Source organism: Puntigrus tetrazona, chromosome 4 (genome assembly GCF_018831695.1).
Source record: "Puntigrus tetrazona isolate hp1 chromosome 4, ASM1883169v1, whole genome shotgun sequence".
Lineage (NCBI taxonomy): Eukaryota > Metazoa > Chordata > Actinopteri > Cypriniformes > Cyprinidae > Puntigrus > Puntigrus tetrazona.
In genome coordinates, this window is record NC_056702.1 from 3,676,056 (window position 1) to 3,701,643 (window position 25,588).

A 25,588-nucleotide genomic window follows, 5' to 3' on the forward strand; every position below is an offset into this window, starting at 1 on the left:
ACATCATATGTATTGTTCTGATTATTATTTTTTAATAAAGAAGCTTTTTACTGGGGATTTATATGCTAGCAGAGGAGATATTACTGGCCACTGGATGGATCGGGCGATCATAGCCGAGCTCTCCCACTGTCAGGCCACAGAACAGGACAATAAGATCTTTTGTTCATTCATGAGTGTTTTGGAGGAAAAGTACACTTGTAAATAACAGTCAGTCATATATGCCATTAACACTTACAATCTCTTTGACATGTCACTCCACAGTTTGTTTGCTGCCCTGTGATCATATGCTTGTTGTGTGTATTCCCCCTCATTCAAACCAGTAATATTAAAAATATGAATAGTGATTATTATCACCTTCTCTGCTGCTTTACTTCCTGTTTAACTCTGTTTGTTTTGTTTGATTTGTGGAACGACTTCATCACATTTATGACCGGGTTTAAAGATTGCATGAAGTTATACGCGCTGCTCATATTATCCATTCAACTGATATGGTCAAGCATTTTTGGTATCATACATTATCTGTGTTGTAAACTAAACATAATGTAACCTTTACACTTACACTAAACATTTTTTTATACAGGCAGTGATCGTGTGATTAGTTAGCGAGGGTACACCATATTTCATATTGACAGGAAAATGAGGCTGTGATGGATAAAAGTGCATGTGGACTGCCGTTTAACAACATACCAGTTATTGTGAATATTATGTGATCTAGGACCCTTATACAGAGTGTGCCTGTTTAAAAGACTCTTTAAGTCTATCCATCACTGCCTCATTTCCAATATGGCCTCTAACCTGAAAGGTCTGTGCGGATCAAGTTGTGATTTCTGGAGAAGTCACAGGGTGGGGCGGCACCAGCTTTTCTCTAAAGCTAACCAAACACCAACATCTCAATTCAAATTCCAGTTTCTTGGTTCACACCTCTTTTTCACCGGCCCGGACTAGTTTCAGTGCTACCATTTGTCATTATTAGTAGATCAGCCGACTGGTTTTGTTATGCAATTAGAAGACACTGGCACGAACTGCGTGTACTGTGTGAACCGCACGCAGGTTGGGAGTGTTTCCAGCGACCCTGGCTCAATACCAGGCACAGAAAGTATTGACAGGTGCAGATCGGCCTGCATGTCCTCCTTTAACATCTGTTTTGGAAATAGGTGAGTGCTTTATTTTTCATTTGGGTGATTATCAGCTTGAACACAGAGGCTTATGTTCCACTTGTTCAGTTTCTCATTGGGTCTGTATGGTCAAATGATAAACCATGACCTGACCTCATCTCCAAAAAGCTCATATAGGCCAAAACACCACTTAACCGCATATAGACAAAGTCCACTATTGAATCCAGTGCTTATATTTTTCTGTTTATGCTATCAGTAACAGTTCGGTTCGAGTGTTGCTAAATAAATGCAAACTTTAGATTTCCTGAAAAGTGCGACCTCGAAATAATGCAAAATTTAATGCAAATGCAAAAACATTTTTATTGTTGGCATAAAATGTGGTGTACTGCAGTAACCTATATGCTCACCCACATAGTCATGATTAGTGATAATGGTCAAAGCCGAGGTATAATTTCCCAAGAAAGATCATAGTACATTTTCTCTATAACCTTTGCTATAGATTACATCATTGGTGAACGAAGCAGGCTACTTTCCAACATTGCACAACTAAAGCTGATATCATATCTGAATAACTGACATGGAGGGATGTCACTGCATATCCCTGCTTTCTAATGTAAATATTCGAATCTGTGATTGCACAAAATCGTAGCCTTCAAATCATCACAGACCCATGACAGCAGGGTTGTTAACATTATAGACATTGGGGGCCTCACAAGAGTCTTCCTTGGTATTTACAATAGCAGTCGATCAACATGGTTTTTTTAAAGACAGGTTTGTAAACGTTTTACATTTGTCTCCCTCTCAGTCTTATCAATATTTGGTTGCATCCTTATATGACAATGTCCTTATGGTTTTGTAGTGTATAAATGATTAAAATTTTAAACGACATTTCATACAAATATACACAGTGACGGTGAACAAAAAGAAACAACAACAACAAAAAAACATGAAAGAAAACATGAAACCCACAAACAAACAAGTCACGCGCGGACTACAAATCCCGTCAAACGAGTCATCCCGAAACTCTGTCACGTGACCTCAGCCGTGCATTCTGACTGGCCACTCTGCCCTCACGCGAGGGGCGTCACACTGAAACGCAAGGATATCGAGAAAATCCAGCCAGGTCGAGTCAGTCAGTCAGTCAGTCCGCTGGATCCGCAGCGCCACTCCGACAAAAACACACGCTTGAAGGACAACCGCTCGCCGCTTACGCAGACAGGTGAGCTAAAACACGACACCCCCGTGTAGTCGCTGGAGCACATTTTAGGGTGTTTCTGACTGTATTTCCGCGCTAATGAAGTTGTTTGTGTCAGTATTGCTAGCTGACTAGCTGCCGTTGCTACGCTGCCTGGAACGGTCCGTCTGTTGTTTTCCAGCTTTTTGTCCTAACGGGAATTTGATTTTAAACGATATAACATATCGGTATATTATCATAGAGGCGTCTTAAATCTTCCGAAGAATGATGTGAGTCGGCAGAAAGAAAAGTACGCGGTCTAAACCCTTTGCATTAGTCACTTTCAGACTTGTTTGTGTCAGTCTCTGAGAGGTGAGTGTGTGCACTGATGGGGCTTTTGTTCGGAGTTTTCATGCTCTTGACTTGTATTTTTCCAAGTTTTCATGCCCGTTAAGAGTTCTCTCCGAGGTTCACGACAGTAAAAGAGGCTTGTTTTTGTTTGGGTTGTGAACAAAGCCGCTTCGATTTAAAGGAACAGTTCACCCAAATGAAAAAAACATTCTGGCATCCTTCACTAACCCACATGTTGTTGCAAACCCGTACGAGTTTATCTTCCTAAAAACACAAAAAGAGACGACAGGCAGGACGATAACCTCAGTCACCAATCACTTTGAGTTATTCTTCATCCCTAACACAAAGAAAGCGAAAGGTGACTGATGCTGTCATCTCCCCTAACATCTCCTTTTATATTTTTTAAGGAAGACAGAAAGTTTGGAACAAGGTGAGGATGAGTACATTTTAATGGAAGTGTAATTTCTGGATGAGCAGGCCTTTAAGTAACAGGATTGAAGTGGTGAAGGTCAAGCGATAGACATTATAGGTGTTTTTTACTATAGTGGCAGTGGGGAAAAAATAGTAAGCATTCCAGTTGACGTCCGTGCTAATCGCCAAAAGTGTGAAAGTGTTTGACAGCTTGCTGTTGATCTTATTGACTTGTCATAACCACAGGCATTTATGACCTAGTTTTCTTTTCCCTGTCACGAGTACACAAGGTTCTTCTACATTTTTGTGAGGATGAATTCGCTCAGTCCCCTTCATTATTTCAGATCCACTTCAATGTCATATTGCTGTCCGGTCATATGGTTGCTAGAGATAGACATTAATATTTGATAAACTCAACCAGTTTCTTTCTTTCTTTTTTATTTTATTATTATTATTTAGTAACTCTTTGTTTGTAGAATTACTTTTTTTTTTTTTTTTTTTTTTTAAAGTGAGACATTTCTTACAATTCAACAGCCTAAAAACTTTTTTTTATGAAGCAACTGTGATTTAAAAAAAACCTTGTTTTTATTGCTTTGATAGACTAAGGCATACGGTTATTACTGTATCAAAAAGCAAAATTAATTTTTTGCTTATGAAACCTTTTTAGAGGAATCTTTATTACATAAAGCTATATCAGTTGATCACTACTGTTGCAACTAGCAGGCAGCATGTTATTTTTAATGCTGTCTTCCTAACTCTGTGTTTTTTGTAGCAAGGTGAAGCCTTTTGGATATATGTTCCAGGACAGCTAGTCATCTTGAAATAAATTGGCTATCATGGGACAGAAGTCTTGCCCCAAGCCAGTACTTCCAAATAACTGACAGACCCTCTCACATACACGGGATGAATACTAAATATAATCTGTAGTTGATCTCTACTACGAAAAAGTGCATTAGCTTCTTTTGGTTGTTGGCGAGGGACCCTGTACAGTGTCTCATGGCTATAAATAGAGCCTGTGCTTGTCAAAGCTGCCTGCCATCAGGTAAGCGTCTTAGAACAAACACTTGCCATTTCAAATTGACTTTGCCTGTCTGTACGTCAAGAAAGTGACAGGCAGTCTTTTACAGTCCTTTCATTGGACCGTATTGCTTCAATTGAAGATGTTCTGAAACCGAATTGTAGTCAGTTGCAGCCATCTAGACAGAATGTAGAGGTATGGTATTTGTTTTTTTGTAGTGTTTCATAAATGTATGCATAAAACGAATCCCAAATACATTAAGGTACTTTGCGTGTGAAACATCAGTTATTTGGTGGTGCATTTTGTGCTCTTTGTTTTTGTTTTGCAGTTTATAGCTAGACCTGATATTAAAGAACCAAGGACCTATTAAGAGAAAACTGTTAATGTCAGTCAAACCGATTATCGGTCCATCTCTATTATGGTGTCAGCAGTAGTTGTGGGCTTCTGCAGTGGAAAAAAGGCACCTTATCAGAGAGGCTGTTTTGTGTGCCATTGATCGACAAAGCAAACATCTCTTAAATGTCAAGGGAGCCACTCCACTCCTGAAAATCTTCATTGATTTGGTTTGGCCTGTGGTGGGTATGAGGGCACATACTGTGTCTAAAACCAAAAAAGCGATGTGCTGTGAGGCACATCAGCATGTCATTCCTCACTTCCCGTAATCTGAACAAGGTGGGATGACGTTGCCAAGACGACCGTCTCCACTCTGGCTCATCCTGTTTGTGTAGATAACATACTGGAAAGCTGCTCAGTAATCCATGTCATTTTGCCTTAGTCTATTCATTCTGACACCAGCGGTTTTGTTAGTCCACTATGGTGAATTGGAGGTTTAGGCGAAACACCCCGTTTGACCTTGGTCACACTGGTTTGCACATGAGTTGGGCCTCTGTGAAAGCGAATGAAGCATTTGACAGTCTGGTACGTCCGTGGCACACGGTGAGGTGTGAAGGACAGGTTAATCTGTTTCTGCATCATTACTTGTAGTTACTATTATTCAGTGTCAAGTAGTGATGCACGACAGAATCTTGGCTGAAATCAAAAATATCTGATTTCTAGCATCGGAGAGGTTGAGGATACAGTGAATTTATTTTAAAACACGGATTTATGTAATTTTTTTTTAATATATAGGTTAGTAGTTGGGTTTTCCTCTTTGTTTCTCTCACAAAGGGCCTCTTCCTCTCTGACAGAAGTTCAGTGCTGCGCTGGTGGTCAGCTCTGGTCTCATGACCGACAAATGGCACACAAAGGCACCTCTAACCCCTTTTCTCACTCTCTCACTCAGTCACATGACACACACACACACCCAACGACTGGCTCCAACAACTGCTTTTGTTTGGGTTTCTCCATTCCCTCACTTGTTTTGTTTTAGACATTTTTCCTTCAATCAGTAATCCACCGGAAAATCAAATGTTGCAGATGTGTAGGACATGTTAGTTAGCACCACTGGGGCCACTTTGAATACCGCTGCGGAGGGAAGCCAAACAAAATAAAGGAAATGGGTAGAAAATCACGAAGATTTGTTTTTGTCGTCTCTTGCTTGTTTTTGGAAAAATCTGAATTGGGCTCCCCACTGTCAATGAATTATTAGGTATCGTGAAACCGTAATTCTTAGCTTTTTTTTTTTCACTGAATCGTTTATTTTGTATTTAGTAATATTAAATATTATTTATTTGCATATTAAAATATTAATGTTTTATTTTTTGTTTTAATTACATTTTGTATTATATTTTAATATAACTAAATTTAACTAAAGTTCCTAGAACTAATGTAATAAATTAAAATAGCTCTTTGAGTGCAGTGACCATAATTTTAGGTTATTTTAAGGTATGCCTAATACTTAATTGCATACAGTGTGAAGACTTAAGTTTATTTGGACTGTTATGTCAAATTTATATCTTGTGGCTCAAGTGTGTGTGTGTGTGTGATATATTATTAGCATAAATGAAATTCTCAAGCAGTCACTACACACAATCTGAGTCACATGCATGTTATCATCTTATACTTGATTCGTTGAGTTTGCAAAGATCTGTGGCATTCCTGAGGTTCATCTCCTGCCAAAACGTAAAAGCTGTGTTACAATTCCATGAATCACCACTTCTACTTCTACTGAATTTGGTTCTCAACCTTCTGTAAACCGAGAGGTGGATCCTGTATAGCTTTTCACTTGTCTAGCGTAATGCTAGCATTTCTCGGACCAATTTAGTCATCACACGTGACGGTATAGCATGCATCATCATGTCTTGCAGTTTGTTTATTTGTCCATCTGTAGGTGTAGTGTAGACTGCGTTTTTGCATATGTATCTGTCTCAATCTCTCCCCTCACAGCGTAATAGTGACTCATTTCCTTCATGCCCACTCTTGAGCAGCGGCTGATGCTGTGAAGAACATCCAGGGTCAAGTGGGCTTTGTTCCATGGACAGGGAGACCGTGACACACGGCTTACTATTCTAGTCTCACTTGCTCTGATTGCTGTTCCTCATTTTGCAGTTAGTCCCATGAAAAGCGTTCTTCCCGTTTCTGGAGAGTTTTCCAGCAGTCAGAGAGCGTGGATGTATGGCTTTTCAGGTTCTGGAGAAGGTGCACCGGATCTAAGTGACAGTGTATGGAGCTGTAGAGAGAGAGCGATGTAGTTTTAAGTGTGGTTTCAAAGATCAGCGACACTCTCTTAGGTGTTCTTTGACAGTTCTTGCAGTGCTAACGCACAGCGTGAAGACTGCCATCCTTTGAGAATGAAACTTGTCTTTGCGGATATGGAATTGCTGACAAATTCTCGAGCTGTGACAATTTAGAGCTGAAAGCACAGAAAAAGTCAGCTGGCAGTTGGTCAGCTGTTTGAGTGGCAGAGGAAAATCAATTTCAAATGTCATTTCTTTCTGTTTTTTTCCTCCTGCTTTCCTGTACTCCCTGGTAAGCACTTTTGCTAGCTGGTGTCTCAATTGATTTATTTCTTTCTCAGTTTCGTTTCTGCAGAAAACGTCTGAGCTACACAATGGAAATTGACTACCTGCTTCTTTGGAAGTGTATTTTGTTCATGAATAGATTGTCCCCGATATCTGTACAAGTGTGTTTAAAGCCTGAATTACTAGACACTTTGTTGAATTAGTTCACACTGCGCAAAAATGCAGTCTGCTTGATCTTTCTGCAATATAATTTTTAAAATCAGATATGTTTGTCCGGATTGTGTAATCAATATCTGGCGTATTTCTGTTGATCGATGATAGTGTAGATGTACGTGTCCACATGATGCTAAGAGACTCCTACAAAAACAACTGCTCATGTCTATCAAGAAAACGTAATGCCATGCTGTACAAAGTTGCTTACAAAGTGCATGAGAACATAAGCTACTCTATTGACGCTGACACATTCACTTATTCACTGCGTAGTCTGTTATTTGAGGACTGGGTGAGTGAAGATGTATTTGAAAACACCTGTTAGAAACAGGTTTTTTTTTTTTATGGTTTACCATTTAAAAAACAAAAAATAATTAAAAAAGCAAGAATGAAATATCAACATTAGCACTGCACTTTTATCTGAGAAATATTCTGTGTTGCTCTGACTGTTTAAACTATTTGTAACATCAAAAAACACAACTTTTGTGCAAGGCAAGACTCGACAGCTGTAGGTTAGCATACGAATATGACACTCATGTGGAAGTTAAGCGACGCCAGACCCTTTGAGCAGCCATTTATTAAGTGAACATAATGAATGACCTGATAATTAACCGATAATGACTTGTTGACTCCTCCCCACCCTCTGAAGGGACGGTTGGATGGATGTATAAAGACATTGAAACTGTTTGTATCAGTTTTCTCCTCGGGCACAACAGTCCTGCACTACAGTCCAAGGAAGCAAGAGGGGTCGGTTTCACACTCCAGTGTGTCACATGATACCAAAACGGTTTGTGACATAAGAGAATACTGAACTTGAGAAGAGGGCATTGTCTCGTTTTTTTTTTGCCAAACTGGACACAGACCACAGTGCAATTAGAGTTTCTAGCTCAATCTGATTTCCTGGCTTGTGAACACACAGCTGTTGCCATACTTTTCATTTACAAAAGGAGTGAAACTCTAAGCAGACGGAAGCTGTCAGTTTCACAGCTGTGGCTGTGAAGCCTCTCGCTTCTGTGAGCTTGGCAGACTGCTCAAGGCTCGCAGCTGATACCAACTCAAATTAAACGCACTTCAGGCTGGCAGAGAGCGTTTGAAGGAAAGAGCTGATTTCAGTTATCGGTCAAATGCTATAGATGTGGCACAATAACCAGACTGATCTGTGTTTCGTCAGTATTTGGAGGCAGATTGCTAAGATATCTTGATTAGCCTTCTCAAAACATGCTCCTTTTTATCGTTTAATGCTGAAGCATTGGGCACCAGATTAGCTTTGCATGACTTGAGATATTTAGCGTCACTGTACCTCAGGTGACCGGTTTTAACTCAAGTGCCCTTGTGTGGTGTGAGTGCCCTGGCAGGGCCGCGGGGGTTGCAACATCTGATTGCAGCAGTAAGGATGAAAGTATTGGATTTTTAGCTTGGATTAAGGCTGTGTCAGTTATTGCGCATATGGTTTTTGACCCACAACTAATAGGCAACATCACTTATTTCAAAACCTATTGTGAAATAGGATTTATGAACTTCTCTGTAGTTTTATTGAGTTCTACTTACTCTGTTCATAGAAAGCCCATTGAGCAGTCTTGTATAACTCCTCACTCGTTGCAGTCACATGTATTTTACTCCCATCTAACCCCATAAGCAAAAGTAAATGGGCAACCTATTGTGCTAATTAAGAAAACATAGTAAATGCATTATTAAGTAGGTTGTCGTTCTTAAATTAGGTTTTTGTAAGATTATTATTATTATTATTATATCTTTTGCAGTCTATTATATTAAATGTTATGTCTTGTTTTACCAGGTCCATCAGCGAGTCTCGCGTTCTGCTGTGAATCCACGGAGGACAGTTTTGGAGTCGAGCGCCCTCAGTGTGGTCTAGTAGCATTAAGAAAGAGCAGCAGCAACAGGAAGCAAGCTGGACGGGGGGGAGGTGAGGGAGGACGAGGGCGCCGCCTTTGTCCTGAGACACAGAGTCTGTACCACCAGTGACACTCCTGACCCAACCCACACATCCACCTCAAGCGGCCAAGACACCATGAGTGCCAGTGCAGACCACAGATCGGACGGCCCCGCACACAATGGGGTGAGTGCAGAACCACAGAGGCCATTGCTATTTATTAATGAGTTACTGGCTAGCTTTTATCAGACTTGATCAACCATCCTGCTCTTTAGATATTGGGATTGACGTAAGACGTATTGGTCAACCACCACTCCTGTTTTTTTTTTTTTTATGGTAGCCGGGCATAATAACACAAAAGGTTAGAGGTAGTACATGAAGCTCCATTAACCAAATCAAAAAAATTTGATGATAATAGCACAGTCCTCTGACAAGTAATAGTTACTTTTTACTAACCGTTTTAATGGTTTATAGCAATTTAGCACATTAGAAATTAATTTGATTATGCGTCACAGGCCCTCACAAAGCCTCAGCAGATCAGATTTCATGTTTAATTTAAGTGTATAAACCATAAATCATCCTTGTCTATAGCAAAGGACACAGAAACCTGCTTTCATATGTATATTATTATTATTATTTACTTATAATAATATTATTATAAGTATCTTAAACTGGTTGCTTATAAATAATTCTCACTCAATAAGATAAGTGCCCTCACTTGAGAACTCAGTGGACTGTTTATAAAAGCTAATGAACTATTAATGGATGCTTTACAGTGAGTGCACACACTCTAATTTGCATCTGTACTCCATTATTGCCCCAGAGACCAGCAGATTCTTCATTCGAGGTGTGGTGTATAGGGGATCACGTACCTATGCGTTATTTGTTTTTGTGAGCTATAATTACTTATCAAAGTTAATATAGACAGAGAAAGCATTATAGTCTCAGAGGAGTCTGTATGGGCTCAAAAGGTTTTCAAAGGATCTATGGAGCAATCCAGATTGTCTTATCTGTGGGTCGTGATATTTTCCTATTCATTTGGTTTGATATCGCTTTGTTTGTATTACATGCCCGGATTTGAATACTTCTTATTCAAGTCTCTGCATCAGCTGCATGTTACACTGATATGCAGTTAGCTGTTTGGAGGTTTAAAGAGGAGACTCTTTGTGTTTGCATGAGCTGTCCGCGTCTGTTATTTGCATGCCTCCAACACAAATGCACACAATGGTTGTGTATTGTGTAATCGGAGTCGGGCAATATTTGTGTCAGGCATTGTGAGCCACGTGGTGGTTGGCTGCCGAGGTGTGGTGCGGTCAGACAGGGCAGGTGTAAAACTATACCATCTCCAGAGCAGATGCCCCACTGGCTTTTTGGGTTAACAACAAGGCCAAGCTGATAAAATTTTAACAGTTCTCAGGACACAGTAATCGACACTCTTCTTTGTTTATTTTGCATCATGTTTCTGGTGGACGTGGTTGAGTTTGTGTCCATTTAGGAATCTGTTTTAAATTGAATGAGTGTTTAATTGGATCATGTGCCTATCGATACACAGGAGAGATTGTGGCATGTGAGCATACCTGGAAAATAAAAATCAACTATTTTCTCTTGAGCATGCCATAATTGTCCTGGTTCACAGAACAGCTTTGTACATAAAATTAGCATGTGTTTTTTTTTTTTTTTTTTTTGAATATGTCCTAGTCATTCACAGAGGATGCATTTTCACAATCCATTTTTTGTATTGGTCAGTGTAAAAATGAGCAAAACCAGTTCTGGTGGTGGGATAAGCATATTTAAAAATTAATTTATTGTAATATTTCTACTCCTCTGAGAAATGTACTTCATTCTGTTGGTACTCATTTAAAGGTTTTAAATCGGGTTTATCCAAATGTTCTTTTTTTTCTTTATGAAAATGACTCAAGTAGGTTAAAAAACAAACAAATACACAAACAGCAATTAATATGTGTATAAATGCGCCTGTTTGTAGTCTGGTTCATCTCGCTGTTTTCTAGAATGTATCTTGTGTGACCAGTCCCAGTGTTTTTTTTTTTGTTTGTTTGTTTTTCTTTTCTCTATCTTCCTTTATGCTTTATATCTTGACTCGCTGTTAAAATAATGTTGCTTTTAACATGGAATGCAGCCTGTCTCTTCCACTTATCAAAGCATGCTCTAAAGCTCACTACACTAGTACAAATTCACCTGTAAACTGGGTTATAGGTCACAAAACTACTAGTAAACACACCTGCTTTCGTGTGAGGCATAAAGGTGCTACAATGGATGTTTCTCTCATATTTAAGGCTCAAGTGAAGTTGCAGTGTATGGGTTGTTTGAGAAATTGATCTCCAGGTGCTGATGATCTTAATGAGAGAGTGTGCATTTCATCTGTTTGCTTTATGCTCTTTGGTTTTCCGAAGGTAACCGATTGTTTTCCTCCAATCTGCAGCTCTGCCTTGGCGCTATGGCAACAGTCTAGTTAGATGATTGGTTTTTGTATGGCAACAGCAGGAAGACTGGAGATCTATCTGCTCCACAAGGTCAAATATTAACCAGGAACTACTTGATTCTGGATACTTGATTGGAAGACTTAAGCTATTTTTTCCCCTTAATAAAGGGGGTGAAGTTGAACATCCGTCAGTCTAATCACTCATATGGGATGATGTCATGTGTGACCTCTTGCCAGAGTGTGAACTCGGCCATCTGGTGGACTAAACATTTTAACTCTTCAGATGTAAATCTCTGATAGCTCAGTCTCACCGCACAGTCATAACTTTCCCTGGTGCTTTCCAGTTTGTGGTATTTCTATGGTATTTCTCGTTTTTCTTCCTATTCAGTGACGCATTTGATTTTACCATTAACGTGTTGTCAAACCAGAGGGGTGCTGGAAATTAAAGTCTGCATTATCGATCTTCCCAAACTGTTGAGTTCCTTAACAGTTTCTTGTATTTCTTATCGAGCAGTGCCCTTGTGATTAGTTTGATCCATTCCCATGTTTGTCTTTCTGGAACTCAGGAAAGAAGATATTTTTGGATGAAGAGCATTATTATTCCAGCCTCCTGTCCCTTGGGGGATTCAGTAGAAAAATCTGTCTTTTAAGTTGTGTGTCTGTGTGCACATGAAGCTAGAGTTTGAGTAAATGCGTCAGCGTCACATGCATGCGGTAAGGCAGGCGCTGGGGTTAGTCTGTATAAAGGTCAGTTCCTGATTGAGCAAGAAACTGTGCCTCCACTGTGCCGAACATGTGATGTTTATGATGGAAATGAGAGGACTGGAGATCGGTGAAAGGAAGGAGATTAAGAAAAATGGATGGCCTTGGGTCCGCCGACTCTGTGTCCATGTGACCCTAATGGACCGGCAAGGAGAGCAGGGAGACAGAATGGCCACTAACAGTAGGATTCCTAGTGAGCAAAGAGAGAGGTGGTGGAAAATTAGTCCTCTGGGACAGTGTCTCCCTGGACAGTCTTGCTCCCATAAGGGGTTTCCTTCTAAGTGGTGCTTGTTACAGTAACCTGAGAGCACCGATGGCACAAGTTGTGTGAATATCCAGGAAGTGTATATCAAGACAATCTCACTCTAGCAAAGGTTATCCATGTATAGCATTTAAGAAGGTATGAAAATGAAAACAAGCTTTTGTTGTTTTTCTTTCCACACTGTCATGTGATGTATTTTTATGCGAGCCTTAAATGATTGTTATCAGTGACTAATAGCGCTGGCCAAACCTGCTTAGCTGGATTGCATTCTGCTCTCAGTGATCCAAGGACAAATATGTTGTTTTGCAGGACAAATCTGTGTTTTAGGCTGTAAGCAATGTGGTTCTCTACAGGCAGGCAAATAAACGAAACGCATTGCTTTAGATTCTAGGAACTTCTCAGACAGTTGCGCAATAGCAGGTCCTGGAGTGCACTCGCAATCCTATCCGTCGATTTTACTCCTCGTCCAGATCTGCTGATCATGACTGACCTTCAACCCTAGACATGTTATCATTGCTGAGATACGGTAATACTGTATCAGGAGACTTTCACTACACTACAAGGGCCAAAAAGATATTTTTGTAAAACAATTGATGCTTTTATTCAACAATAAGTTGATCAAAAAGGACAGAAGTCATTTAAGATATAACAAAAGATTTCGGTTTCAAATAAATGCTGCTCTTTTCTTTCCCTTTCAGTTTAATTACATTTTAAAATACTACTTAATATTGAAATATTCCAAGATCATTGTTGGGAGTTAAATAGTTACATGCAACAGTGTTACTTAATTTAATAACCAATCGGTTACATTTACTGAGGAAAAAATGTGCAATTAAATTACTGTTAATGATGTTAATATACAAAGTGGGATACATCTCAGTATTTACACACACACACACATTTTCCACATTGGGGGAGTCAATGAGTTCACTTACCAATGGTATGAGAGGAGCACAGCTTCACTCACAGCCAAACGAACACTACTAAACAGAATTTGTGCTCTTATAAACACTGATGAATGGACAAGCGCATCTTCATATAGCCCATATTTGTATGGAAGAATTAATTAAAAAGCAGTGGAGCTTTGTAAGCAGCTCGGAGTAATCGTGTCATCTCCATGAGATCAATATGATTGCCAGAACAAATTTATCAGGAGTTTTTTAAAAGATCCTGTCGCTGTTCAAACATTATCTCTTAGTGTGTAAACTTGCCGGTAATTTACCAGTAAAGACTGTGTGTGTGTGTGAAAGGGGCTAAACTCCTCCTCTTCGTATGCTGTGAGTTTAAATGGCTTAACTTTCATCAGGGAGAACTGTGTGTATTATCTCACTAGATTTGCAGCGTAAATCATTTATAAACCTTTGCCAACACAGGAGAATACATAATCCATTTAATATATGCCATTTATTGTAAATCGAGTTTGCATGTGGCCAGATATAAAAACGATATGGGTTTAAACGTTGTTTAATCACGCTATAAAGTGAAATGTCACCAGGTCTTTGGTCCTTTTTCCTCAGGTATTTGTTATAGTGCATTATCTGCTTCAGTTTTTCATTTTTGTTCATATTATGTATAGGTATATTACATTATGTATTTTAAGTGTTCAATAAAACCGTGTAATTATTTGGTTTTGATATTTCATTTGAGAGTTATTACTGCCTTATAATTAGTCATACTAAAGTTACTAAGTTGTTTGTTACTAAAAATCAGCATAATCGGCAGATTACGTGAATACCAAAATAACTGTTACAGCCCTAATTAGTTCAAATATTTCAAAATACAACTGCGTCAACATTTTTTAAAAACAAACATTTTATAAATGGTATTCCTACTTGTACCCAAGTATCTGTATTTTGTCTCATCTCTTTTGTCGATAAGCAGTGATGTAACGTAATTTTTTTTTTTCCCTGGTTAACCACATATTCACGAAAGGAAAAAAGTCATTTTGACTAAGGGAAACAATATCTTTGCCATATTTTTTTTTCTTTTGCTCTTAAAGTTACCACACAGAAATGTGTTTCACCCATTCCTGGAAAAAGAGGGGGATTAAATGAATTTTAGATGTGTAAAAAAAAAAAAAAAAAAAAAGTTCTGTTTCTGAGATACATAGGTGTTGTAGCCCCTGAGCTGTATTAAATGAGACACGTGACCCTCCCACTGAGACTGTGCCCTTCCAGGGGCTAGCAACAGGATGTTCCCAGCATTCCAGGAACTGAAATGCACAGACTCCTATCCCTATCAAACCCGTGCTACGTTGCCAAACATCGGCTTCTGTTGTTTGTCAACGACACGTGCTCCGCTCTCTCTCTCTCTCTCTCTCTCTCAAAATGTCTTATAAGGTCTTTCAAAGTCACCTTGGAGTGCCATGCGTATGTGCTAAATTATTTTTATATTGCCAGTGATGAGGTGCCAGCATGCTCGGTGTAAATATTTTGACTGTCTTCACACGGCTGTCTGTTGAAGATCAAGTGGGTACCATTTTAACTATTCGCACTGACTTAATGAGGTCATTTAATGATGGAACATACCTTCACTGGAACCTTTACACTTTGTTCTCATCAGGCCTGATGTGATAAAGCACCAAACAGCTAATAGCATATCTTCCGGCTTTTGTCAAAAATAGCTGCAACTGTGACATGTTTTGTTAAACAATTGTTTTTCCTTTCATCCTGCTTTTACTATAACCTTCGTGCTGCTGTTAAACATCAGATTTATTACGTCTAGCTGTGAATTTTGGCAGTATTTTGCTTTCAGTGAGCACAGTATAACTTGTGATTATTGAAGCTGGTTAGAAAACGCTGTCTTACTGAGTCCAAAGTAGAACCTTTTGATGTTAAAAAATCCATCATTACAGCGGTTCTGAAGCTAATACTTTGTGGTGTATTGAAGTACAAAACTTAAACCAAGCCCTTCTCTGTAAAGTAGCTCACATATGATCTGGGCCTAATCTGACTTCTAAACTTGTACAGGAATACAATATGACCTGCTGTCCACTAGCTAATCTCACACGAGACCCCAGAGCTGCCAGAGAGCCCGCAAAGAAATCCCGCGTTCCTCCCTATTCTGTATTTATATATAAGGTTGACACAGTCTTGAAGTTGTCTGTTCAATAAGTTTAACACTTCGTCTACTGAACAGCTGTGTTGGGGGTAACGCATTTAAGCAACACAAGTCATATTAACTTTTTTTTTTTAAAAAAGTAGCACATCGTTTTTACATTTGCAATAAAATATCTGACAAAACTAATGTGCAAGTAGCATTAATGCACCTTGCACATTATTTAAAAAAAAAAAAAAAAAAAAAAAGAAGTAACAAAAAATAACACTGCACTGTAATGCAGTACTTTTAAAAGTTACTTTCCCCAATAATTCATTAGTCATGTAATGAAAACCGATTGTTAATTATTTTGAATTAGGGCATCCAAAATACTTTAGAACTTACTGTGGAAATCAGAGAGGCTTGAAACTAATTTGTAAGCGTTTCGGCCCAAGAGACCTTGAATAAAAGTTTGCTACATAACCTTCCCTGACCTCTAAAGCTTATTGCATGCATTCAGCAACTGCGGCCACTGATGCATCTTGACCATACGTGACGCTTTATTTTCTCCATATGTGGTCTCTCTCTCTCTCTTTTTTTTTTTTTTTTCTGACCAGTGAAGGAAAAACAACACTTAAACAAAGCTTTTAAGATGCTGGCAGTGTTATTAGGTAGCAGGTGGCGGGGGTATTACAGCTGAGTCATGCTAAACCCAGCAAATCAGACAGTCTGCATGTCTGTTAGGCTCGGGCAAACATACTGAACAGTTCAAGTGCACTGGACTGCAATGTGGCATTGAAGTGCTGGTGTTTTAAGTTTTCCCATCAGGCCCCATAATAAACCTACATGGTTGTTTTATGAGGTGTAGACCTAGTGCTTTTTCTGTATTTATTCTCTTTTTTTTTCTTTACACAGATCTATACAAGTTGTCCCAGCTGTGTCCCTGGTGAACAAGCAAACAGTTTTTTTTTTCCCTCTCTTGCTGGCAGGAAAGTGATTATGGCTCTTGATGATCTCTAGAGAGGGTCATTACATCCAACCAATCACTGCAAGCAGTGAGCATAACACTGCACGTCTCAATTACTCCGGGATTAAGGGCGGTGTGGTGTGACCAAAATCTTACATTACAGCATGACTCATTTTAGATCACAGTAACTATATATATATATCATAATGCACATTTTTAAATGGAAATTTTGTATAAAAAATCTTTTTAAATTAATTTTATTTATTTAGATCTTGGATGCACATGAAAAATATTGGTTTTAATAAATGATGATAATTTTAGCATTATTATTTAATATTTTTTTTATACTTTCCATTTTATTTACATGGAACCTTTCATTATATATTTGTACCGGCTGACAAAACCTAATGAAAATCTAAAACTGGTTGCATTTCTGATGACAAATTTAATTTAGGTGCCATTTCCTACGTTACAGGTCTAAGAGAGTGAGAGACCTGTTGCATGACTCTTTGCACATGTCTTTTGTCAGGTGCTTGTTTGGGATTGTTTTAGGGTGTGTTTGAGTATTCCTTTGGTGAGCTAAGATTGAACCATTGCTAAGAGATTCGTGTCATTTCACACCCTGTTCTCTCAGACTGCGAAATTAACTACAGCATGTGCTCACAACAGCAGTTTGAGTCTGCTGACAAACTCGCATAAATGCTTGCTTTCGAAGTGTGTACAAGATTCATGTCTCATCTGTTTCTTTGTAGACTTTTTAAGTCCAGCGAGAGCGCTATATGAGGCCCTTTTTAGGCATGAAGTACCCCAACAGGGTACCCCAAACATACAAACACACATTCACCGGAAAGCACGGGTGATACATTTTGTCAGAGCTATGGATGGCACCCTTGAAAATCTCAGCATTAGGGTGAAACTAGCAGACGGCACACATTTAATATGCACACATACTCTTGTAATGAGAGCAAACCAAACACAGTCAGTCTTACAGTGCGCCGTCTTGCTGGCAGGCATCAGAAGTAGGTTATTCATGCATTATAGATCCAGTTCTGGTCCTGCTTGGCATCTCTTGTTGACAAGACAGACACACTGTGCTGCTCGGCCTTTTACCCGTGACCTCTCTGCTCATGGAAGTGTCCCAGATTTTGCTTGTTAGATGGATAGTTTGTCAGGTGAAAATATATTTAGGACTCTCGGGAGTCTTTCACTGAATTGCACAATGCCTTGTTCATCTCAGTCACACTCAGAAGGACATTATCAGGAACATAACCCTTCAACTACACACACATTGGATTTGTAGCATCTGCTGATGTCCAGACATTGTTTTTCATGGTTAAAAATAATTCTAAGTAAAATTTTAATTATTTAAAAATTTTTTTGTGCCTGATTTAATTGTCTGCCTGGCATAGATTTATAATATATAATATTATAGGGATGTTCTCATCTCTTTAATGGTGAATTTGTAGTCAATTACTGTTTAACAATAACAGTTGCTAGCCTATTTATTTCTTTACTTTAAACCAATTCTAAACTGATTATGTTTGCGATACCGGTGGAAAAAAGAAATATGCAATTAATACATTTTTATAGTTAAATTGAGTTTATTTAATGCTGTTTTATTATTAATATTGTTTAAATATTATTTTAAATGTGTAAAAAAAAAGAAAATCATTTTGACAATATGAAATGAACAATCTATTAGTGTTACAAATATTAATGTTATTTTTATGCTATTTCCATTCATCCATTTTACAATGCCCGTGTGAAGAATTGCCTTTATTTGATGCAAAAATGTAGTTCGTCTTTCTGCTAATCTGGTGATGTTGCATAGCTAAACTCAAGGCTGAATAAGTTTAGAAACCACTGAAGCGTGTCTATTTATGGACCTGCCTTAAAGCGCTTCCAGGCTGAAGCAAAAAGTAGGTGCAAGAACGCAAGCGTCTGTTTCTGATTTTTATTGACTGGCTGCACCTAATTACAGAGTAAGAGAAATGTGCTTCAGATGCGTTCGCGGTTGAATCTCATCTTCTGACGTCTGTGTGTGTGTTACATTGTCAGAATGCCACTGAACACGCTGCAGTAGGACCCCTGCTGGCTGTCCACTAGAAGCTCAGGGCCTTCAAGGTCACCAGCATTCATGCCTCCGCTCCGGTCGTACCTTATTCTGTTGAGGACACCCTCCAGCTGTGTGTGTGTTTTTCTCAGTAACAGCCTGAGGAAACAGGAGGGGGCTATCCTCAAAGCCGGTAGGGCATTAGTACCACGCTAATGCCATGTCAACACTGATTACCAAGACACTGATTGTCCCACTGGCCAAGTCTGATCTGCTTAAGAGAGGCTCATTAACCTGTACTACTAAACACCTCACACTTTCACACACTTTCACCCTCTGTAACCCTTTGTCCCTCCATCTTTATATGTTTGTCCAGCATTTTGCTACAAGGCAACGCCGACTTGATATGTATTCAATGCAGGCTGCTTGGGGAAAGCCCGTGTGTGTTTATACATCTGAGCAGTGGCGGTACGCTGAGAGATAGCGATAGCTAGTTTGTGTTAGTGATGTTTGCACACGCACCCTGGTGTGTTCAACATTTATATGTTTGATAGATGAACATATAAAAGCCTCTTGGGGGGCGGTCTTTATGCCCCCCCCAAACACACACACACAGAACTGATTGTTGGTATAAGCACACGCTGCGCGCAAAGAGATAAATTGGAGCAAGTCAGCAGGGCTTTGCTTCCAACACACAAAGCGCTGAGAACATGCCATAAGCAAGGTCATACCAATCAATGCAGTATTAATTAAATTGAGTGTGTGTGCTAGAGAGTGCTTGAATGACCTTATATGGGCTGGGAGTTTGTGATGTCCTGGTAGACTGGGTGTTTGGGTCAGGTTGGTTGACTAGTCGTCCATAGAATTTACATATTTATTTTCTTTTTTGTTCTTTAAATATATATTTTTTAAATTGCCCTCAGTGTTTTTAGAGATGCATCTTTACCTTTTTCATAATTTAATAAACATAAAATAATAAACTTGTATATATTTATCAAGCTCAGATATAGATTTTACAAACAATAAAATCCATAAATGAAATGAAAAATATGTATACTGTGCTAGAATATGCTGAAACCTGACAGCTGTGTGTTTGTTTTCAGTGTCTCTTTGTGAGGAGGGTGGTACATGAGAAGGAGGAGAAAACGACAGAAAGAGAAGAGGAAGACGATGAGGAAGAAGACAAGAGCTCTGATGAAGGCCTCCTGCTACAGGCACACCATGCCATGGAGAGGATGGAGGAGTTTGTGCACAAGGTCAGACTCTAGCTCATCTCACACACACACACACACACACTTATCTGGCAGCTCTGGAAACACAGACGTGCATTATCACCGAGTTTATGTCGAGGATCATGCGGTGGGATAAAGCACATGACACACCTGACTCGAGCCAAGTGCTCACAGCTGCCACAGTCCACCAATGCGGAAAACATGCCTGCCAAAACAGACGCCCATCTCCTGGCTCCAGCAGCCTCTCATCTCAATCTTGTATTGAGAGTCTGCCATATGCGAAGGAACAGGAACAGGAACTGGAACTGAAAGCCGTCCTTTGTAACATGTGCTGCAGTGCTAAACCTTATAAACCAGCTCGATTTTAGTTTGCTTTTTGAGCCCCTTCTGCTTTAATGGCTCTTTCCTTCCTCTCCTCTGTCCCCCTCTGGGGAAGAAGCCAAAGCTCTCTGTGTCGAAGAGCAAACGCGCTGCAAGATCCAATCAGTGCCATTCACTATCAGCACTCAGGTACAGAATCTCGAAAGGAAGACTTTAAAACACACATCCTGACAGATGACCGAAAGGCACGTCGTGGAGTCGATCAAACAACCTGACCTAGTTTCATTTGCTTTATTTATTTAAAAGTCTGTCCAGATCCACACGGAGCTAGGAGCTGTTTTCTCAGCAGACACGGCATGCCCTCGGCTGTATTCACTGCGTGTGCTGTACTTCTAGGTGTAATCCTGTGGTCACGCCTGTGACTGGTATGATTACACGGAAGTGGTTTTCATCAGTGTGATTTGACTGAATGCTGCAGAGAAACGGCAAAGCTTCCTCCCAGCAGCAGTACCACAGCCAGACAACCTAGTTTTAAAAAAAAACCACCTACGGGAAAAAAAACATCCAGATACTATCTACCGTAAATTCTGGACTATAAAGCGCACCTGCATATAAACCGCATCCACTATTTTTTAAAAATAAAAAAATAAACAAGCCGCATCATATGAACTTCTTCGTGTGGGTTCCATGATGAAGGGGTGAGGATTTGAAAAGATAGAGTTTGACAGGATTGGTAATTTGTCGTCCTTCTATCCGCTTCTACCCACTTATATCTGCTAAAGAGGAACTAGCGTATTCTTCTTTGCATTTATTTTGTCTTAGTTTTGATTCTAATTCCGGTTAAAAAATCTGCAGAATAGCCGCACTTTTGTATGAGCCGCATGGTTCAAAACAGTAGCGGCTTATAGTCCAGAATTTACGGTATATAAAATATTATTGTTATAGACAGTTGTGCATATGAAACTGTGTGCGTAAGAGTCTGAATCTAAACAGCTGATGAAACATCACAATAATACAAGTAAAGCCATTCACTGCAGACATGTAACTAGTTTCTTCAACTGCACTTGTTTTTATTTAGGTGGCTTGCTGTAAATTTCAGCTTGCTTTGCTGGATTCACAGCTTCTTGCTCAACCTTGACATTAGTTGACTTGTGCTGAAAGTGCAGTGTATGCTTGTACATGCAATAATACACAAGCTTTGCCCTCACATACTCATGTTTTGAGCCTTAGAATTATTTCTGGCTCTCTGTATGTGTAATTTTTTGCCTTAACTCATAATTACTGTAATACTTATCTCTTCCTCTCCGCTTCTCTCACATACACGGATGGACCGTGTAATTACTTTCTGAAGTCAAATGAGAGGGCTTTTCTCATGCCAACTAGTAATGCTGACCTGAGCTTGGCATAATGATATGTCAAAGAGTGACCAGATATGTCATCTTTTTAAAACTGCAGGGTTGCTTCTGAGATCTTACGGTGTTCTTTTCATTTTGCGCCTTAGATGTGGGAGGGCAGATGGCGTGTCATTCCACATGATGTCCTCCCCGATTGGCTGAAGGATAATGATTTCCTTTTGCACGGTCACCGGCCTCCTATGCCCTCCTTCAGAGCTTGTTTCAAGAGCATCTTCAGAATCCATACAGAAACGGGCAACATTTGGACACATCTTCTAGGTAAAACACACTTGTACACAAAACATATAAAGTGTGCTTATTTTTTTTCCACCTGTAGAGTTAAATAAAATATTACAATATAAATACACTTTAAATAAAGTGTACTCCCGCGTGTAAACAATCATTTAATGTATTTTATATATTATATACATCATAAAAATATATCATAAATAGAAATACACACGTATATAGTAAAATATAAATATTACATTTGAATAAAATGGAAACAAATACATCCGAGCAGTAAGTTTATTTTTTGCATGCTGTAGTGCCACCTAGTGGAGACACTTGATCATGACACTGAATGTAGATGCTGGTGTAAGGTCATGCTAAGCAATAATGGACTGTGGGTGTAGGTAATGGTATTTATCAGGAGCTGAGATCGTAATGTGCAGCTATTGATCCGCTGCACCTTTGTGACTGCGCCATTATAGATAAAACAGATGTTTGATGTCGATCTGCTTTTAACCGCTAAGCTTTCAGATACGCTTTCGGTTCAGTTTAAATTCGATTTTACTCTTTGTACATTTATTGATTTATTCGATTGACCCGTAGAGAGCAGGGGCCTGTGTATAAGTTTTTAAACGATGATCAGCATTTTTATGGGTGTTGAGATTTAAGGCTAACGCACATAAATAACCAGTATTTCCCTCGTGTCTACAGGCTGCCTGTTCTTTCTCTGTCTGGGCATTGTGTACATGTTCAGGCCCAATATGTCGTTTGTGGCCCCGTTCCAGGAGAAGATTGTCATCGGTGCGTTCTTCCTAGGAGCCATACTCTGCCTGTCCTTCTCCTGGGTCTTTCACACAGTCTACTGCCACTCAGAAGGGGTCTCCCGTGTTTTCTCAAAGTAAGCTGTGTGTGTGTGTGTAATTTTATAGGTAGAGTGGCATGGCCATTTGAAACTTCAATATGAAAGACTTCCAGTTGTTTTTAGCTGTATAAAACAGTTTATGCCGCTTAATGTTGTTAACTGGAGTTTCTTATTATTTTAATGTATTATTGTAATTATACACACACTGGTTTATAGTGCAAATAGTTTACTACACTTTGTTGTTCCTCGAGTTATTTATATTATTAAGTGCCTAATGATTCTCGCACATTCACAGAAAATGTCTTACTTTCACATTGCAAAGTAAAGGTGGACAATATTACCAACTTTAACTTTGACACTTTATTAGAAGATTATGTATTTTAATATTAATGCACTAGGGTCACTTTATGGCATAATGGTTAATGGAAATCATGTTAATATTTATTTTAAAGGTAATTTATATGTAAACATTAAACAAGATTGAGTAGTAAAACTACTGCTAATATATATTTCTTATTGTTATTTACATTTTTTAATTAAGTACATTTTAATGAATATATTTTAAATTAATACATCATACTTTTTATTTTAAGTCATTAAATTTAGTTATTTAAAATGATTACATTTTTTAATCATTCAATTATTTGTCTCATGTGTTTTTTTATAAGCTCTTTTCTCTCATTGCTTTCCATCACAGGTTAGACTACTCGGGCATTGCGTTCCTGATCATGGGCAGTTTTGTACCGTGGCTGTATTACTCTTTCTACTGCTCCCCTCAGCCCTGTTTTATATACCTGATAGTGGTGTGTATCCTGGGGATTGCTGCCATCACCGTCTCACAGTGTGATTTCTTTGCCACGCCACAGTACCGTGGAGTTAGGGCTGGTAAGACACCGTCACGCTCTGTGTAAAACCCATGTAACAGTGCAATGAGTTAAATCGGTTAAATGAGCACCTGTCCTGTCTTCTGTGTCTCAGGTGTGTTTGTGGGTCTGGGCCTCAGTGGAGTCGTTCCCACGCTGCACTTTATGATCACCGAGGGCTTCCTGAAGGCCACGACCATGGGTCAGATGGGCTGGCTGTTCCTCATGGCCGTCCTGTACATCACCGGAGCCTGCCTGTACGCCGCGCGCATCCCAGAAAGATTCTTCCCTGGAAAGTGTGACATCTGGGTGAGTCCACGTCCTGGAATTCATACACCCTAGCGCTAGCCTCTCATTACATTTCAAGCCTAATCCGTACCTTGTCATTACTTTGCAGTTCCACTCCCATCAGCTGTTCCATATCCTGGTGGTAGCAGGTGCTTTCGTGCACTTCCACGGTGTGTCCAACCTGCAGGAGTTTCGTTACACAGCTGGCGGAGGCTGTGCGGAGGAGGGTGGGGCGTGAGCCCTGTGTCCTGCGGTGCTTGAAACGCACCACTAGAGGGAGACGACGTTCCTCTTACCTTTGCCGCCAACAAGTGTTCCTCCTTGCCCATGAGGGGTAAACCTAAGAGGACAGCACTGAACGACAAAGATACCCACCTTTATTATTTTTCGTATTATTTTTCTCTTTCCGTTTTGGGTTTGTTCTCTGTTTTGCCCCCTTAAATAAAATGCATCATGGGATGAGGTGGACGCAGGTTGAGGATGGCAGTTTGTGTTTCCTAAGATCATACATTAAGAAAGAAGAGCTTTTTTGGCTTGGTCTATTGCCGTTTGATGGTCTATCGCTGTTTTTTCTTTGTACGAGAAAAAGCGTCAAAAAAAAAAAAAAAAAAAAAAAAAGCGAGCAAAAACATTTTAAAAAATGCAAACGTGTGACCGTTTCTTGGGGTGGGCAGTTAGCCATTTTAAACTTTTTTCATGTAAATAAGATTTCTAAAATTTGGGTTATATAGATTTGTACGAAAATAAAGTTATAAAATGTTTTTAAAAAAAACACATCATTATATCATTATATGGTTTAACGAAGGTGAAAGAGAGAATGTGGGGAAAGAGAGCCGTGAGGCCTCGAGTCGGAAGCGGCCAACCAGAAGCCTCGGTGTTCTGTTATCCTAAGCACAGCTGTTAAGAGCTAAAAACGCACCTGTAGGCCGGTGGGACGCCCTGCACACGACGGAGCCGCCAGGATTCAGCGCTCACGTACTCCGCAGGCCTTCATATCGCTCTCAGTGCTGTTTCTTCCCACGCAGAAGGCCGGTTTCCCATCTTTATGATTATTTCTCTCTCTCTGTTCTCGTTTTATTCATCTTTGTGAATGTTGACTCAACCTGGTTTGGAAAAAAAATGAATTGATGAAAGACTTGCTGTTTCAAAGTACACAAAATCATACTCGAGCAGTGCAAGGATACATCTGTTGTGTAATGTTCTGTGTTCACCATCTGTATGTGACATAATTTATTAAGGAGTGGGAAACATACAGCTTGTCCTACAAGCTGTAATATTCCACATTTAAACATGAGCAATGTTTGTTTTCTCAGAGATTTTTACATGCATTGATATTTATTTTAATTTTAAAATAAACAAATTAAAAAATTAAACCGCTGACCGTTGTGGTTTGTTTTTCTTTACTTCCTACTGAGCAAAAATGAAACTTCTGTCATTTGCTAACCCTCGAGTAGTTCCATTGAAGTCAACGGAGACCCAAAAAGCTTTAAATGTCTTTCTCTGTTTGGCAGAACAAAGAAATTCCTACAGGTATGGAACTACTTGAGGGTGAGTAAATGATGGCAAAATTTATTTTTGTGTGAACCATTCTTTAAAGGTCTAGAGGTTTATTTAGTAGAAGTCTATCACCTTTTACATTAGTTTCATGATAGCAGCTACCTTTCAGAACTGCCACTCGGTACAGTCAACATGGTCTGGGTGCGAGATTAGTAATTATTCACAAGACATTTGCCGCTCAGGTGATTGGCTCAAAACAATCTGGCAGAAAACTGAGAGACATGTAAAGTAGGCGAACTAAGAACAAGTG

The 25,588-nt window shown here is 39.4% G+C and overlaps 1 protein-coding gene across 1 annotated transcript; it reads left to right on the plus strand.

Annotated features, from left to right (window-relative positions):
- Positions 1-2,189: 2,189 nt before the first annotated feature.
- Positions 2,190-25,159, plus strand: adipor2 (adiponectin receptor 2). The gene is made up of 8 exons (XM_043236806.1): positions 2,190-2,334; positions 8,975-9,256; positions 19,694-19,846; positions 21,645-21,816; positions 22,480-22,666; positions 23,328-23,515; positions 23,609-23,802; positions 23,891-25,159. The coding sequence occupies exons 2-8, from the start codon at positions 9,209-9,211 to the stop codon at positions 24,017-24,019; spliced, it is 1,071 nt and encodes a 356-aa protein (XP_043092741.1). The 5' UTR covers positions 2,190-2,334; positions 8,975-9,208; the 3' UTR covers positions 24,020-25,159.
- The last annotated feature ends 429 nt before the right edge of the window (positions 25,160-25,588 follow it).

Bases quoted from the DNA above. Each gene is read 5' to 3' on its own strand.
- adipor2 (XM_043236806.1), top strand. From the start codon at position 9,209: ATGAGTGCCAGTGCAGACCACAGATCGGACGGCCCCGCACACAATGGG. The intron at 21,817-22,479 runs GTAAAACACACT...TCGTGTCTACAG, and splicing joins CATTTGGACACATCTTCTAG to GCTGCCTGTTCTTTCTCTGT. The intron at 23,803-23,890 runs GTGAGTCCACGT...ATTACTTTGCAG, and splicing joins CTGGAAAGTGTGACATCTGG to TTCCACTCCCATCAGCTGTT.